The following is a 12438-nucleotide window of genomic DNA, read 5'->3' as shown; positions in this document are numbered from 1 at the left end:
ACTTTTGCTCTAGAGAAGTCAGTGGTTACTGAATTCATAATTCATTCCTGTTGCACTTGGATTATAGTTGGAGACAGGTGATTTGGAAAATGAACTTAACATTTCCTCAGCTCACTTCCGCAGCTAAAAACTACCAAATGTCCTTTAAGAAGCCCCCCCGCCCCACCCTGTGCTGGCTAGCTGGAATGAGAGCCACTTGCCCCCAGCCTCTTGGGTACGTTTGCCGGGGACCATTACACAAACCTCAAACCAAACCTGTGTCAGGAAAGGCACCCACGAAAGCAGGCCCGTACCTTCAATGTGAACTCGTGTGCTGGCCTCCCGATCCTGTCCTCAGCCTCCAAGCTGTACTCCCGCGCCAGGGGCACCGTCGGGTGGTACAGGCGCCAGTGTTTCTCTCCCTCCAGCTGCAGGATGAAAACCTACAGGAAGCACAGGACCGCAGAGTGTCAGAGAGCCTCCAGACAACTCATGAGGCAAAGTGCTTCTAGAGTGTTAGCCCTCTCAGGGCTTAGATGAATCACAAATTTCAGATAAAAAAATAAAAATAAAAGATCACAGATACATTTCACTATACACTTAAAGTTGCCACTACTGGTATTCACTTTTAAAAACAGGTAATCGTGAAGTCTGACACTGGAGGGCTAGTCATTCTTTTCACTTTCATGAAAGCCTCGCTGAGTTCTTTATAGTCCAGTATCTATCCCACTATCTCATTCTTTTAAATCTTCCATCAGGCAGCTGAAAGCCCATAATCTCTGACGGAAAAGCCAAGCTTCGGATATTACTGAGTGTCTAAAATCCTGAATACAATCCTTGGCACATAGGAAAATGTCAAGTTTTTTTATTCTTCATTCAACCAAAGATATTTTAAAGTTCTGTTAGAAATATATATTTTTAAATTTATTTATTTTATTTATTTATTTTTGGCTGCGTTGGGTCTTCACTGCTGCACGCGAGCTTTCTCTAGTTGCAGCAAGCTGGGGCCACTCTTCGTTGTGGTGCGCAGGCTTATTGCGGTGGCTTCTCCTGTTGCGGAGCACAGGCAATAGGTGTGTGGGGTTCAGTAGTTGCAGCACATGGGCTCAGTAGTTGCGGCACGTGGGCTCAGTAGTTGTGGCTCGCGGGCTTAGCTGCTCCGCGGCATGTGGGATCTTCCCAGACCAGGGCTCAAACCCTTGTCCCCTACATTGGCAGGTGGATTCTTAACCACTGTGCCACCAGGGAAGCCCTATTAGAAATATTTTTTTTTAATTTTTTTGGAAACAGTATTGATATCAAATTGCTCTCAAAGGAGGGGGAAAAAAAGAGGTTTTTTACTAATAACTCTGTGTTCACACATTGTCTTGGTACAAAAATAAAACTATGAAATACCTAAGCCAAAGGGTTAACTCTTTTTGGCAGCCACATGAGAATGAAATCAACACTTGTCAAGGCGCCAGCGCTTAAGTGAAACCATGACCTTCATTCAAGCTGCCCCAAGATCTTCACAAATGGAAAAAATATATACTTTTGGTAGCTACAGAAAAAGGACAAAAGAAAGCAGATGTAAGAATTACTTAAGACCTCACCTTATTAAAGACCATACATTATAATATTAAAGAAAAAGCCAATCACACTTTTCTGTAGAAAATTCAAAAAACACCTATTTCGGAGGAATGTGTGGCTCTTTATATTAGTAAATAAACAATCTCCCCTTTCTGAAGGAGCAGGAAACCAGTTTGATGGGATTAATTTTGGCCCAACATCCCGGTGACTGAGGTCAAGCTCTGCAGAGCCCGCACAGGAAGAGTTGGCAGAGACCCGGCCCGAGAGCTGAACTGAACCCTGACAACCCACTAACCCGGGCTGGCAGCAACTCGTCCTCCCGGAGCCGAGCAGTTTCCTCCCCCCTCACCTCTACGTCATCATAATGGGGCGGCAGGCCCTGAGAACCCGCAGGGGTTATGTATACATTCGAGCCAACCAACGAGCCAAAGTAGCACTCCAGCTTCTCCTGGATCCTCCAAAGCTCATCCTTTAAAAAAAAAAAAAAAAAAGATGGAGGGGAAAGAGGTGAAAAATACATTAGAAACAAGGAATATGTTCTTATGCGCTCAGCAAGTCTTTATCACACAGCTATTATGTTCCAGACCCCTGGAATTCAACGGTGCCCAAGCAGCGCCTCTGTCCTCAGGACCCTTCCGTCCTCGTGCAGAACAGCACAGAGAAGAGGCAGCAGCAGACGAGACTGGAGAGGCAGGCAACAGGGAGTCATAGGATCTTAAGCAGGACAAGGACAGGATCCAATGCACACTTATAAAAGCTCACTCGGGCTGCGGTGTGGGGAATTGATTGTAGAAAAGCAAGAGAGAGCCGTGGGGAAGCTACGAAGGCAGCAGCGTAGGCTGGGAGTGACCAGGGTGGTGGGCAAGGGAGAGGGAAGTAGAAAAGTCGAGATGCGCTCAGAAAGCAGCACTGACGGGACATGCTGATGGCTGGGGTATGGGAGCGGGGAGAATAAATCAGAGAAACATTCTTGGGTTTTTGATTGAGGCAGTTAGTCAGCTCCCAGTTCCACTGAAATGGGAAAGATCTGCTAAAGAACAAGCATTCAGGGGGAAGAAAAGAAAAGCCGTACATTAGCAGTGTTAAGTGTGAGCTGCTAAGACCCCCATGTGCTGCCTGGCTAAGTCTGAAGTTCTGGCAAGACGAAGAGCTAGGGGTTACATCTGGGAACTGCCTGCACAAAAGGGTACTCAGAGCAATGGAAGCAGAAATGACTACCTAGGAAGGGGGTACAAGACAGCGAAGGGGTAAACAGGGTCGAGGAATGCTCCCTTTCTCCAGTCGCTAATCAGCTCTTCAGGGCCTAAGTCGAACTGAGGGGCCTAGAGAGGAGCCACACATCCCTGCAAGGTAGAAACCTGACTGTCCCGAGGCAGGTGAGAGAGGAGAGGCAGCAGTTAGGCCACGTAGGTATCGGCACTTCCTATGTGCCAGGCACTGTTTCCAAGTGCTTTTACCTACTTCAGTTGTACAACCCTCCCCGCCACCCCGTCTCATAGGGTGGGTCCTACCAATGAGGAAATGCCAATGAGGAAACGGGCACGAGAACACACAGCCAATGAATGATGGAGCCAGGATTCAAATCCATGCAGCCTGGCTCCGGAGCCCACACCTTTAACCATGACTCTATATTGCCCCTCTAAGGAACTACCTTAAAGAAGTCACCTACAAAGAACACTGCAGAGCCCCTTCAAGCACATGCATGTACAGTGCCTGCCACACACGAGACATTGAAACATCGAAAGTATCTGCTGAGTAAACCAGTGACCACAGCTTGGGAGTCAATCCTACCACTGGACTGAAAAACACCAAAAAAAAAACAAAAAAAAACTACAGTATTAAAAATGCCAAGTGGGAAAGAATTGGGTCAGCATGAAAAAAGCTTTGGGAGACATCTTCAGTATAGACCACTGAGCTTCTCTACTTACACATCTCAGGCAACACAGGAAGGATGATTTTATGGCATCTGAATAGCTCCCGAGAGTTAAGAGATCTCCCAAGCTGCCTAATTTATACCTGGGAGGGGCCAGCAGGACCTGGCCCTGTAATTACATTTATACAGTAACTAGAACCAGTTTCTCTCTTGCTCTTTCTCTGTCTCTGATGGCCTGAGAGGTGTCTCAGGACCATATGGGTGACTTTATGGCCCCCAACTCAAGCTTCTGGGTCTGTAATTGAGGAGTACATGTCTCTTTTCTTCTGAAAAGTTACTGAAGGGCTTCCCTCGTGGCGCAGTGGTTAAGAATCTGCCTGCCAATGCAGGGGACACGGGTTCGAGCCCTGGTCCGGGAAGACCCACATGCCGCGGAGCAATGAAGCCCGTGCGCCACAACTACTGAGCCTGCACTCTAGAGCCCGCGAGCCACAACTACTGAAGCCCGTGCGCCTACAGCCCATGCTCCACAATAAGAGAAGCCACCACGATGAGAAGCCTGCGCACCACAATGAAGAGTAGCCCCTGCTCGCCGCAACTAGAGAAAGCCCGTGCGCAGCAACAAAGACCCAACACAGCCAAAAATAAAATAAAATAAATTAATTAAAAAAAAAAAGTTACTGAAAACCCCATCATTTGTACAATTTTTCTATCTCTCCTGGAAATAGAACGTTTAGCTTCTCAATCTGCCCAGTGTGGCCCACTAGAAAGGGATCTGGAGTCAAATCACCACCGACCAAGTTGTAGGTACAAGTCAGCTTCTTTATTTGCAAAGGAAGACTCCCACCCTAAGACTGTGGGAAACAGCATATTTATCTCAAAGCCTATTTACATTGCAAAGAAGTGTACAACTGTTACAGCTTCACCAGTGCTGACTTTGGCACAAACAAGGCTCCTGAAATCTGTCTCCTTTGACTCGTGACTCCCAACTATGTCTGGAGATGCCAAGGAGGACCCCAGAACAATGGGAAAGGGAAAGGGAAAGAGGAGGCTCCTCCTCTCTCCACTGACCTATCTGCAGGCTCAGCTGAACACAACAGCTAAGACCGGAAGCCCACACTCACACCTAAAGGTGAAAGCAAACATGCCCAAATCCCTACTACATTTCAATTAATATCTTTAGATATATGGTTAGGAAAATGCTTTAATTTTGGAATCAGAAGTCCTTACTTAGTAGCTATGGAAAAGTCACATCTGTGAACTCGTTTTTTCCATGTAAAATGGAGACCACAGTGATTGCCCCAATTATTTCAAATGTCTGTTGGAGGGTTCAAAAGTGAACACATGTAAATATCCAGTAAACTCATCTGGACTCCTGATACACGGATTACCCAAAGCAGATGGGGAACAACCCACCACTCTCTGGTTACCTCCTTACTCATTTCCAGACAAACTAGAATAATAAACTGTGCACACAGTGTGACCTGATAAAGAAAGGGCTGACTGTTCACTCTGATACTCTCTCAATCTGGCCAATGAGGAACTGCCTCTATACTTTCTCTACCCTGATACCGACATATCCATTAGTAAACACACACACAACACTAAATCTGGTCACAATATAATACTTGGAACCCGGCTTCTAGTGTAAGAGGGTGAGCTCCTGAGGCCTAACAGATTTCTCAAGTCCTGGTGGTGGAAAAAACAAGCAAAACAGGATGCATCCTAGTCTAGCCCGGGGGCTGCGCTGAGATGGGAAAGCTCATCCTTCCTGCTTTAATAAACATGGCTAGAGAGCTGAGTCAACAGGGCAAAGGAAACACAGTCTTGGCCACTTGAAACTGGGGAAGAGGAACATGCAGCACTTAAGCAGACGAGCAGAGAAGAGCCCAAGATGATTCTACAGCACAAAAATGACAGCCACAGAGGACACCACACATATGCCAAACAATAACTTTCTGCTGGTCTGTGAACAAATTACATAATCAACATCAGTGATCTTTTCTATTCATACTTCTTAGGTGTCTAAAAACCACTCTTTTAAAAAAAAGTGCTGCTTCTAGCTAAGTAAAGAGTCAAGGACAAGCTCAGAGGGAAGTACCTCGGTGTCCATATTTTCTGAATACACATCATGACTTGGTCTGCAAGTGATTTATAAATTCCTTTTGGGTGCTAGGGACAAAAGGCTGGCATTCGAAGGACATTTCAACTGCTCATGATTGCCTCACTCCTTTGGAATGAGTGCTTGTACTGAAAAGTCTAAGAGTACTTGTACTTTATCCAGAGTACAAATAGGTTCAGGATCCTGCAGACAAGAAAGGGAAAGGCATTCAACAGATGAGAGAGGCCTAATGGATCTAACAGGGCAACTTGAGTTCCGTCGTGAGAAGCATTACTGGTAATTGATGACAAAGTCCTAGGAGCCACCACACAGCCAGAAGCCACCCGGTCAGTGTGGAACTTCACGTGCTGCTCTCCTCCTCCTAAGCTGACATTTTGATTCAGCCATGGGTCACAGAAGGGCATTTCTGAATGGGGATAAACTTTATCTAAAACTCAGAATGGGCCCTCAACTGTTCTGGGCCACCTGTCACATAAAGATCTCATGCCTCTAAGAGCAGATTAGCTCATCCTAAGTCTACATTTTATAAACACAGAAACTGAGCACAGAGGAGGCAAATTATTTCTCAAATGTCAACCACTGACGCAGAATAAATAAAAGGTTAGCCAGTCTTCCCGACTTGCAAATCCAACCTACCCTCCACCTGCGAATGCCCCCCCAGCAGCAGTTCCAGGACCCTGCCCCTCAGTGCCAGGCGGGCTACTGTTAATAAGGGTGAAGTCTCTTTCTTAAACGTGCCTCTGGTGCCTATGTGGTCTGGTCACTGCTCAGAAGTCTCTACTTAGGTAGATGTAGGCAGTAGAGGGAGGCAACTTTAAGGAAAAAATGATCACCTTGACACTATCATGCCTTAAGTTACAGTGAAGGGACAAGCCAAACAGAAATGTCTACCATGTGTCAAAACATAAACCAGCCCACGGAAATGCTCCTGGAGGTGTAACGTCACTTTAACAAACTTTATAAACCTGAAGTATAATTTAGTTTTTGCACCTCACCACGTCCAGCCTGAGTTGTTGCAGATTCTAACAGTTTAGCCAAAAGGGAACATAGAGTCACTGAAGTTGTAATGCATTTGAAGACCAAACAGGTGCTACCTCTTCTCAAACTGGCAGCAGCCTAATCATCATCAAAACAGATTTACCCCCGAGCTGATCTGTGGCCAAATGGTAGCACTTTAATACACACCAGGATTCTGCACTGGGGAGAACCTGTTACCTTAAATCTCTGAGGTTGGTGAAACTGAATTGTTGCCCTTTTCTGATCAAAATCTTTTCTCAGCTGAAGAAAGTGCACTTTGCCGTCTTTATTTAAAACCTTCTTCTTCCCATTGACACACCGGCAGACATTTACGTCTCTTCCATAGTACATACCCCGGCTGCACAGACTCTTCAGATCTGAGAGCCTGAACAGGGACCGGTAATATGTGGCCAGCACAGGGTCATCTCTCTGGATAAGAAGGGGCTTCTGCTCCCAGAATTCCTTGAAAAAAGTCTCTGTCTTGACGGGCGAGATTAAACTTTCAAAGAGGCCACTGGGACTGTCAAGGTTCAAAGGGGAAGGCCCACCAGCTGCCTCCAGCTTCACCTGCTTACAGGGAACAGGCCCCTCTTCCTTCCCATCCCCTGCAGGCTTCACTTTCTTTGGCATCGTTGTCTTCAAGACAAGGCAGTGAGGAAATGCAAACCTGCCAAAAAGAAGAAAACACTCGTGATTAGGCGTCCCAGTTTCGGTGTCAGAGGATCTCATACACACAACTTGCATGACTATTAGGCCTTTGTGCGAACTCTTCCTAAACCAAGGCCATTTCTACCAGAAGAAGATACAGCCTGAAGCCAACACCATTTCTTCCAAGATATGATTCAGCCTCAAACACTATGCAGATCACATATTCGCAGAAAGGAAGGCGTGTTTTTCTTGTACACAAGCACTAAGTCGTGGAATTCATCACTTATCGGAAGGTATAATTATCCCAAATTAAATGATTCAACTATCTCAGCAGTTCCTAGTCACAGTTTTTAGCCTGTGGCCATTGACACAGCAAAGTTGAAATCTTAAAGTTGGCTTTAATCAGCACCAGATCCCAAATCTAATTAGATGCACTCTGAGTTATAAATACTTGACTCAAGAACCACCAAGAGCTGCCCACGGCCAGGTGCTCCTCACCAAAGCACTACCCCCAGCTGCTGTCCTGGAGGCCACCTGGGCCAGAGGCGCCACCTAACGGCTGGGGCAAGAAGATGCCTGCTCCCAGGTCCTTAACCACCTGAATTGCCTCACTTCCAAACCTCAGCTTGTTCCTAAAAATTGCCACTTTATCAGAAAAATTAAAATAAAGCAGAAAACTAATTGGGGGCTGAAAGTGAAGGGTAAAGATAGTTATATCTCAAGGCTTTTAAAAGCTCTACCTTTTTAACTAAAATAAGACATAATAAAATGGCAACGTCATTAACTTCTAACAAAGCTCTCCTCCCTCCAGGCTTCACGTGCACACACATCCCCTGGGCGCCTAGGGCTCGGGTGGGACTTGAGATTCTGCATGTCTAACAAGTCCACAGGTAGTGACGCTACTGCTGGGCCACAGACCACACTTGAGTAGCAAGAGAATCGACTCCCCTGAGTATTGCCAAAGGTCTCTCAGAACTGCCTCAAACCACAACTGTCGTCACGTTTACAATGCAGGTGTCCTGCATCTGGAGTTCAAGAATGTATGAATTTAAATTATATGAATTTCCTGAAACAAAATGCTATTTTAAAATCAATTTTTTTTCTGGGAAAGGGGGTAGGTCCATTGCTTTTACCAGATTTTTGAAAGAGTCCCCATCCCCCAAAAAGGTTAAGAACCACTGTGCTTATAAAAACCAATTTTTCCCAGAGACCAGTAACTTACTTATAAATGTCATGCTTTTCTATTTTGTTGGGCTATCAGAATTGCAAGCACACTGTTTTCTGCTCTTTTGTCATTATAACTAAGCTGTATTTCAGCTACACTATAGACTGAGTAGAATTAATGGTCTGGCCTGGGAAGTAGGCACCCGAACAATGTGTTACACATTGCAACAACTAACTTACAAATTTATAATTGATAAATTCAGAATAAACCTAGAAAATAAATTTAGAATTAATCCCTCTGTCTAGTGTACCCAGACCATTAGTCACTTAGTGGCCGTCTTGGTGATCAGACTGACTGTCCTAGTATCAGAAAGCTTGTCTTCCGGTGACCCTTATTTTACTTTATAATGATGGCCCCAAAGTCCAAGAGTAACGATGCTGGCAATTCGGATATTCTCTTACTGTGCCTAATTTATAAATTAAACTTGGTTATAGCTATCTGTGAATAGGGAAAAAGCACAGTATATACACACTTCCGTACCATCCACGATTTCAGGCATCCACTGGGTGTCTTGGGACGTTGTCAGCCGTGGATAAGGGGGCGCTACTGTTTAAAACACTCTAGTGGCCTCATTTTAGCTTCTAAATATTGTACCCACAAATAGCTCAGTTCCTTCAAAAGGTCCAATGCTTTGGGCAGGAAACACAGGACCATAGTATAAAACTAATACAAATTGATACTAAAAGCTTGCATTGAAGGGGTAAGGGCTTAAGCTTTTTTCTTAAACTTTGGGGAAAAAAACTTTAATGTCTTAGGATATATCATCAATGAGACACATTTTCTGAAAATATTTCTTATTCTTTTTAAGTTAAACAGACCAGCGTGCTTTCTCAACTGAAGAATCAAAGCTTCAGTGAGACAAAGTACTGCTAGTACTTGGAGCCCAGAAGTGATGAAGAAATACAAGAGATACGAAAACAGATTCAGTAGACAGCATTGCTTGTGCAGAAAAGAGCCACCTGCTATCCTCTGAAAGGTCAGCATGTGGTGGATGTCAGGTCTGGGAACTTAGATTTCAGATGTGTTCCCACCACCATTAACTGAAAAGAGGGACTCACTGTGTCTAAGCTGTTTGGACAAACAATGCAGGTTATACTGAGCACCCGCATTCCTTCTGGGTGTCTGGAATTTTGATACATGCCAGCCAGAAGGTCCTACATGATGAGCCCCCAATAAAAACCCTGGGCACTGAGTGTCTAATGAGCTTCCCTGGTTGGCAGCATTTCACACATGTTGTCACAACTAGCTGCTGCAGCAATGAAGCACTTGGTCTCCATCTGATGTAATAAATCAGCTGTGAGTCCTAGCAAATCACTAACCCCGGGGATGGTGTTGGGGACCCGGGATACAATGCTCACATTTAATTGTTAAAAACTGTTAGGTTGCCTCAGAAGGTTTGCATGATTAAAGGTGTTTATTAATGGAAAAGTAATTTCATATTCAGCTACACATTCCTTATCCCTTACAATTGGTCAGTTTAAAATTTATTTAAGGGATGGGAGCAGCAGGAAGATGCAAACAAAAGGCTTGTTTTCCTTAAGCACAGTATATGAATACAGTATAAGCATAGTCACCAGGAAGTGTGGTGAAACAATGTGTGCAAAATACTTAAGCCAAAAACAAAATCACTTGAAGCATATTCCCCATCTACAATCAGTAACAAAATAAATCCCAACAGTGCATAACGAATGCTTTTGTTAGACTATGAATTTCACTACTTTTACTGCCAAAAGTTACATCATTTATTGTTTCTATGTGTTCATTTTGAAATGATTTGAGGCTCAGTTAATTGGAACGTAGATTAGTGGTTATTAGGCAAACATACTATTTCTCTGATTCTCACATTGCCCATACTGTAAGACAACCATTCTTTTTAACAGCTTTTGGGAGGTTGAGAGAACAGATGACATACTCCACCACATTAAACTTACAAAATAGTAAGCTGCATCACAATTTCAGAAACATTAAAAATTAAAAAAGCAAAAAGTGTGTTTTGTAATGTTAAGAAATATAGGAACTAAACAAGAGAATGCTGTGTCTGGAAAAGTACAGCCAACACTAGCCTGCCTCTGAATCTCACAGACCACCCAAACAGAAGTTAAGAGTAAATATTTTCATAAGCTACAGGGGGAAAAAAAGCAAGCGTTTAAAAAGCAATTGTTTCCAACTTAAGTTGACCACAGCATTCAAATGTAAAAAGATTAAGTTAAAAGATTCAAGGTTCATATTTTACTAACTGCCCACAGATGAAAACCAGCAACTAATCTAAACAACTTTGAAGGATTAAACTCCACAAGAAAATCAATAGTGATACCCATTCTACAGGCAACAAATACAAACAAAGCCTTTATATTTTTAAGTGTCCTAACTTCCTTTTCTATGGTAATATTCACTGACCAGAAGTCTTAACACAGAGCAACTATCTGCACATTTTCAGAGCCTAGCACAGACCAGGGCACCTAGGAGGTCCTCAATAAACATTTGCTGAATTTTTTTCCCCTTTTCATCTTTTGTATACAATTTTAGAGGAAAAAAATCTCAAAAGCCTTACACAAAACAGAGTTAGGGGAAAACAGATGGTTTGTTCAGTGGGGATTATTCTTCTGATGGCAGCTGTAGCTTGAGTATTCAACAGTACGGTCAGAGCTGAAAGGCACCTTAGCCATCAGAGGTCATTACCAACCAGGAGAGGGAGGTGTGTCTTTATAAGCTCCAGAGCTGTGTTTTACAAAGTGTAGTCAAATCACCAGGAAAGCTTGTTAGTATGCAAATTTATGGGCCCCATAAATCAAACCTACTGGACCAACACTTCTGGTAGCTGTGCCCAGAAATCTGCAGTAACACAGTTTAAAATAAATTAAAAAAGAAAATTAACAGTTCTCAGCAGGAGAATTTTAGATCCACTAACATAGAGGAGGATCATAGGCAAACTCAGCTCAGTTAAACGCACACAAACTGACAGAAACGATATATTGCCTGTAACAAGGTTGCCTAGGCTGACTTAAAATATTTCCTTTGGGCCCTCATTGATGTTTACCAGTTCAGAGAGGGAAAAGTGGTTCTCCTGTTGACCTAAAGCTGTGATTGGCACTTATCTTTTTAATTCTATTTTAGAAATAATGTATTGAACCTCATTAAAGTATTTTAGTAACCCTGAGGTTACAAAGGATGAGGGCAGAGAGGCAAAACTATCCAAGCGATGGTGTTAGAAGCTGGATAAATCAGGCTTTTCCACTTAAAGATGAGCCCAGTGAAATCAAAGGCCCGGCGCCGAATTTATTGGAGTAATCAGAGCCTGCGACTCCCAGGCCAATACTTCCTGAAAACACAGTGAACCACCTGGTCTCATTAACCTGATGGACGACCCAACAGTCGAGCAGCCGTTCTAGAAATATTCGGTGACAAATGAAAGAAAGGGAGGGTAGGCTGTCATTTTAAAGTTACGGTGGGGAGAGAAAGACGCAGCTCTCCCGCCCGCACTTCAGGTTTTGCTGCTGTAAAGCCGGTCTCCTAGGCCCGCCCAGCCGCCCGGGAGGACAGCCCACGTGGCGCTCCCATACAGCCCGCCGAGCGGGGCCAAGGCCTGCATCACCCTCCCTGCAAACCTCCAAACTTTCCGTGTGCTCGTCCCGTCTCAAGACCACCGGCCGAGCACGTGGTTACTCTTGGTGCCCAGGCCATCCGCAATCCTGGGCGGCACCACACCCAGCGTGTCCACTATTCCAGTGCCCGGGATCGTCGAGCGCGTCGGCGCGCGTCCCCCGTCCCGAAACCAACAGAGCCCGCTGGCCGTCGCCCGGCCTTACCGAAGCTCTCGGCCCGAGCCCTGCGGTCCCCCCCCGACCCCGACCTTGCTCCATCCACACTCGCGCCTGGACGCCCGGAAGTTGAGCACCACCCCACATAGCAGTGGCGGGGACGGAGAGCCGAGACCGCTCCACTCACCGGGCTCTGCGTGGGGCGCGCGGCCGCGAGCCAAGCGGGCGGCGGCGTGGGTTGGGGGCG

General features: G+C 45.0%; 1 protein-coding gene across 5 annotated transcripts in view; it reads right to left on the bottom strand.

Moving 5' to 3' along the window:
* The window catches only part of RIOX2 (ribosomal oxygenase 2), a 27206-nt gene extending 14768 nt beyond the window's left edge, over positions 1–12438 (bottom strand). For 2 of the 5 annotated variants that reach the window (XM_082655167.1, XM_082655170.1), the window contains exons 1-4: positions 12379–12438; positions 6759–7227; positions 1898–2017; positions 294–422 (exon numbers count right to left, since the gene is read on the bottom strand). In XM_082655167.1, the coding sequence (XP_082511293.1) occupies positions 294–422; positions 1898–2017; positions 6759–7190 (681 nt within the window). In that variant the 5' untranslated portion in view covers positions 7191–7227; positions 12379–12438. Of the gene's footprint in view, positions 1–293; positions 423–1897; positions 2018–6758; positions 7228–12038; positions 12195–12283; positions 12357–12378 lie in introns of those variants that run through there. The other 3 variants (XM_082655169.1, XM_082655168.1, XM_082655171.1) reach the window with 3 other exon arrangements.

This window comes from Grampus griseus (assembly GCF_964374135.1).
Source record: "Grampus griseus genome assembly, chromosome: 5".
Classification (NCBI taxonomy): domain Eukaryota; kingdom Metazoa; phylum Chordata; class Mammalia; order Artiodactyla; family Delphinidae; genus Grampus; species Grampus griseus.
The sequence above is the reverse complement of the archived record's forward strand: the minus strand, read 5'-3'. Positions and strand labels throughout refer to the sequence as shown.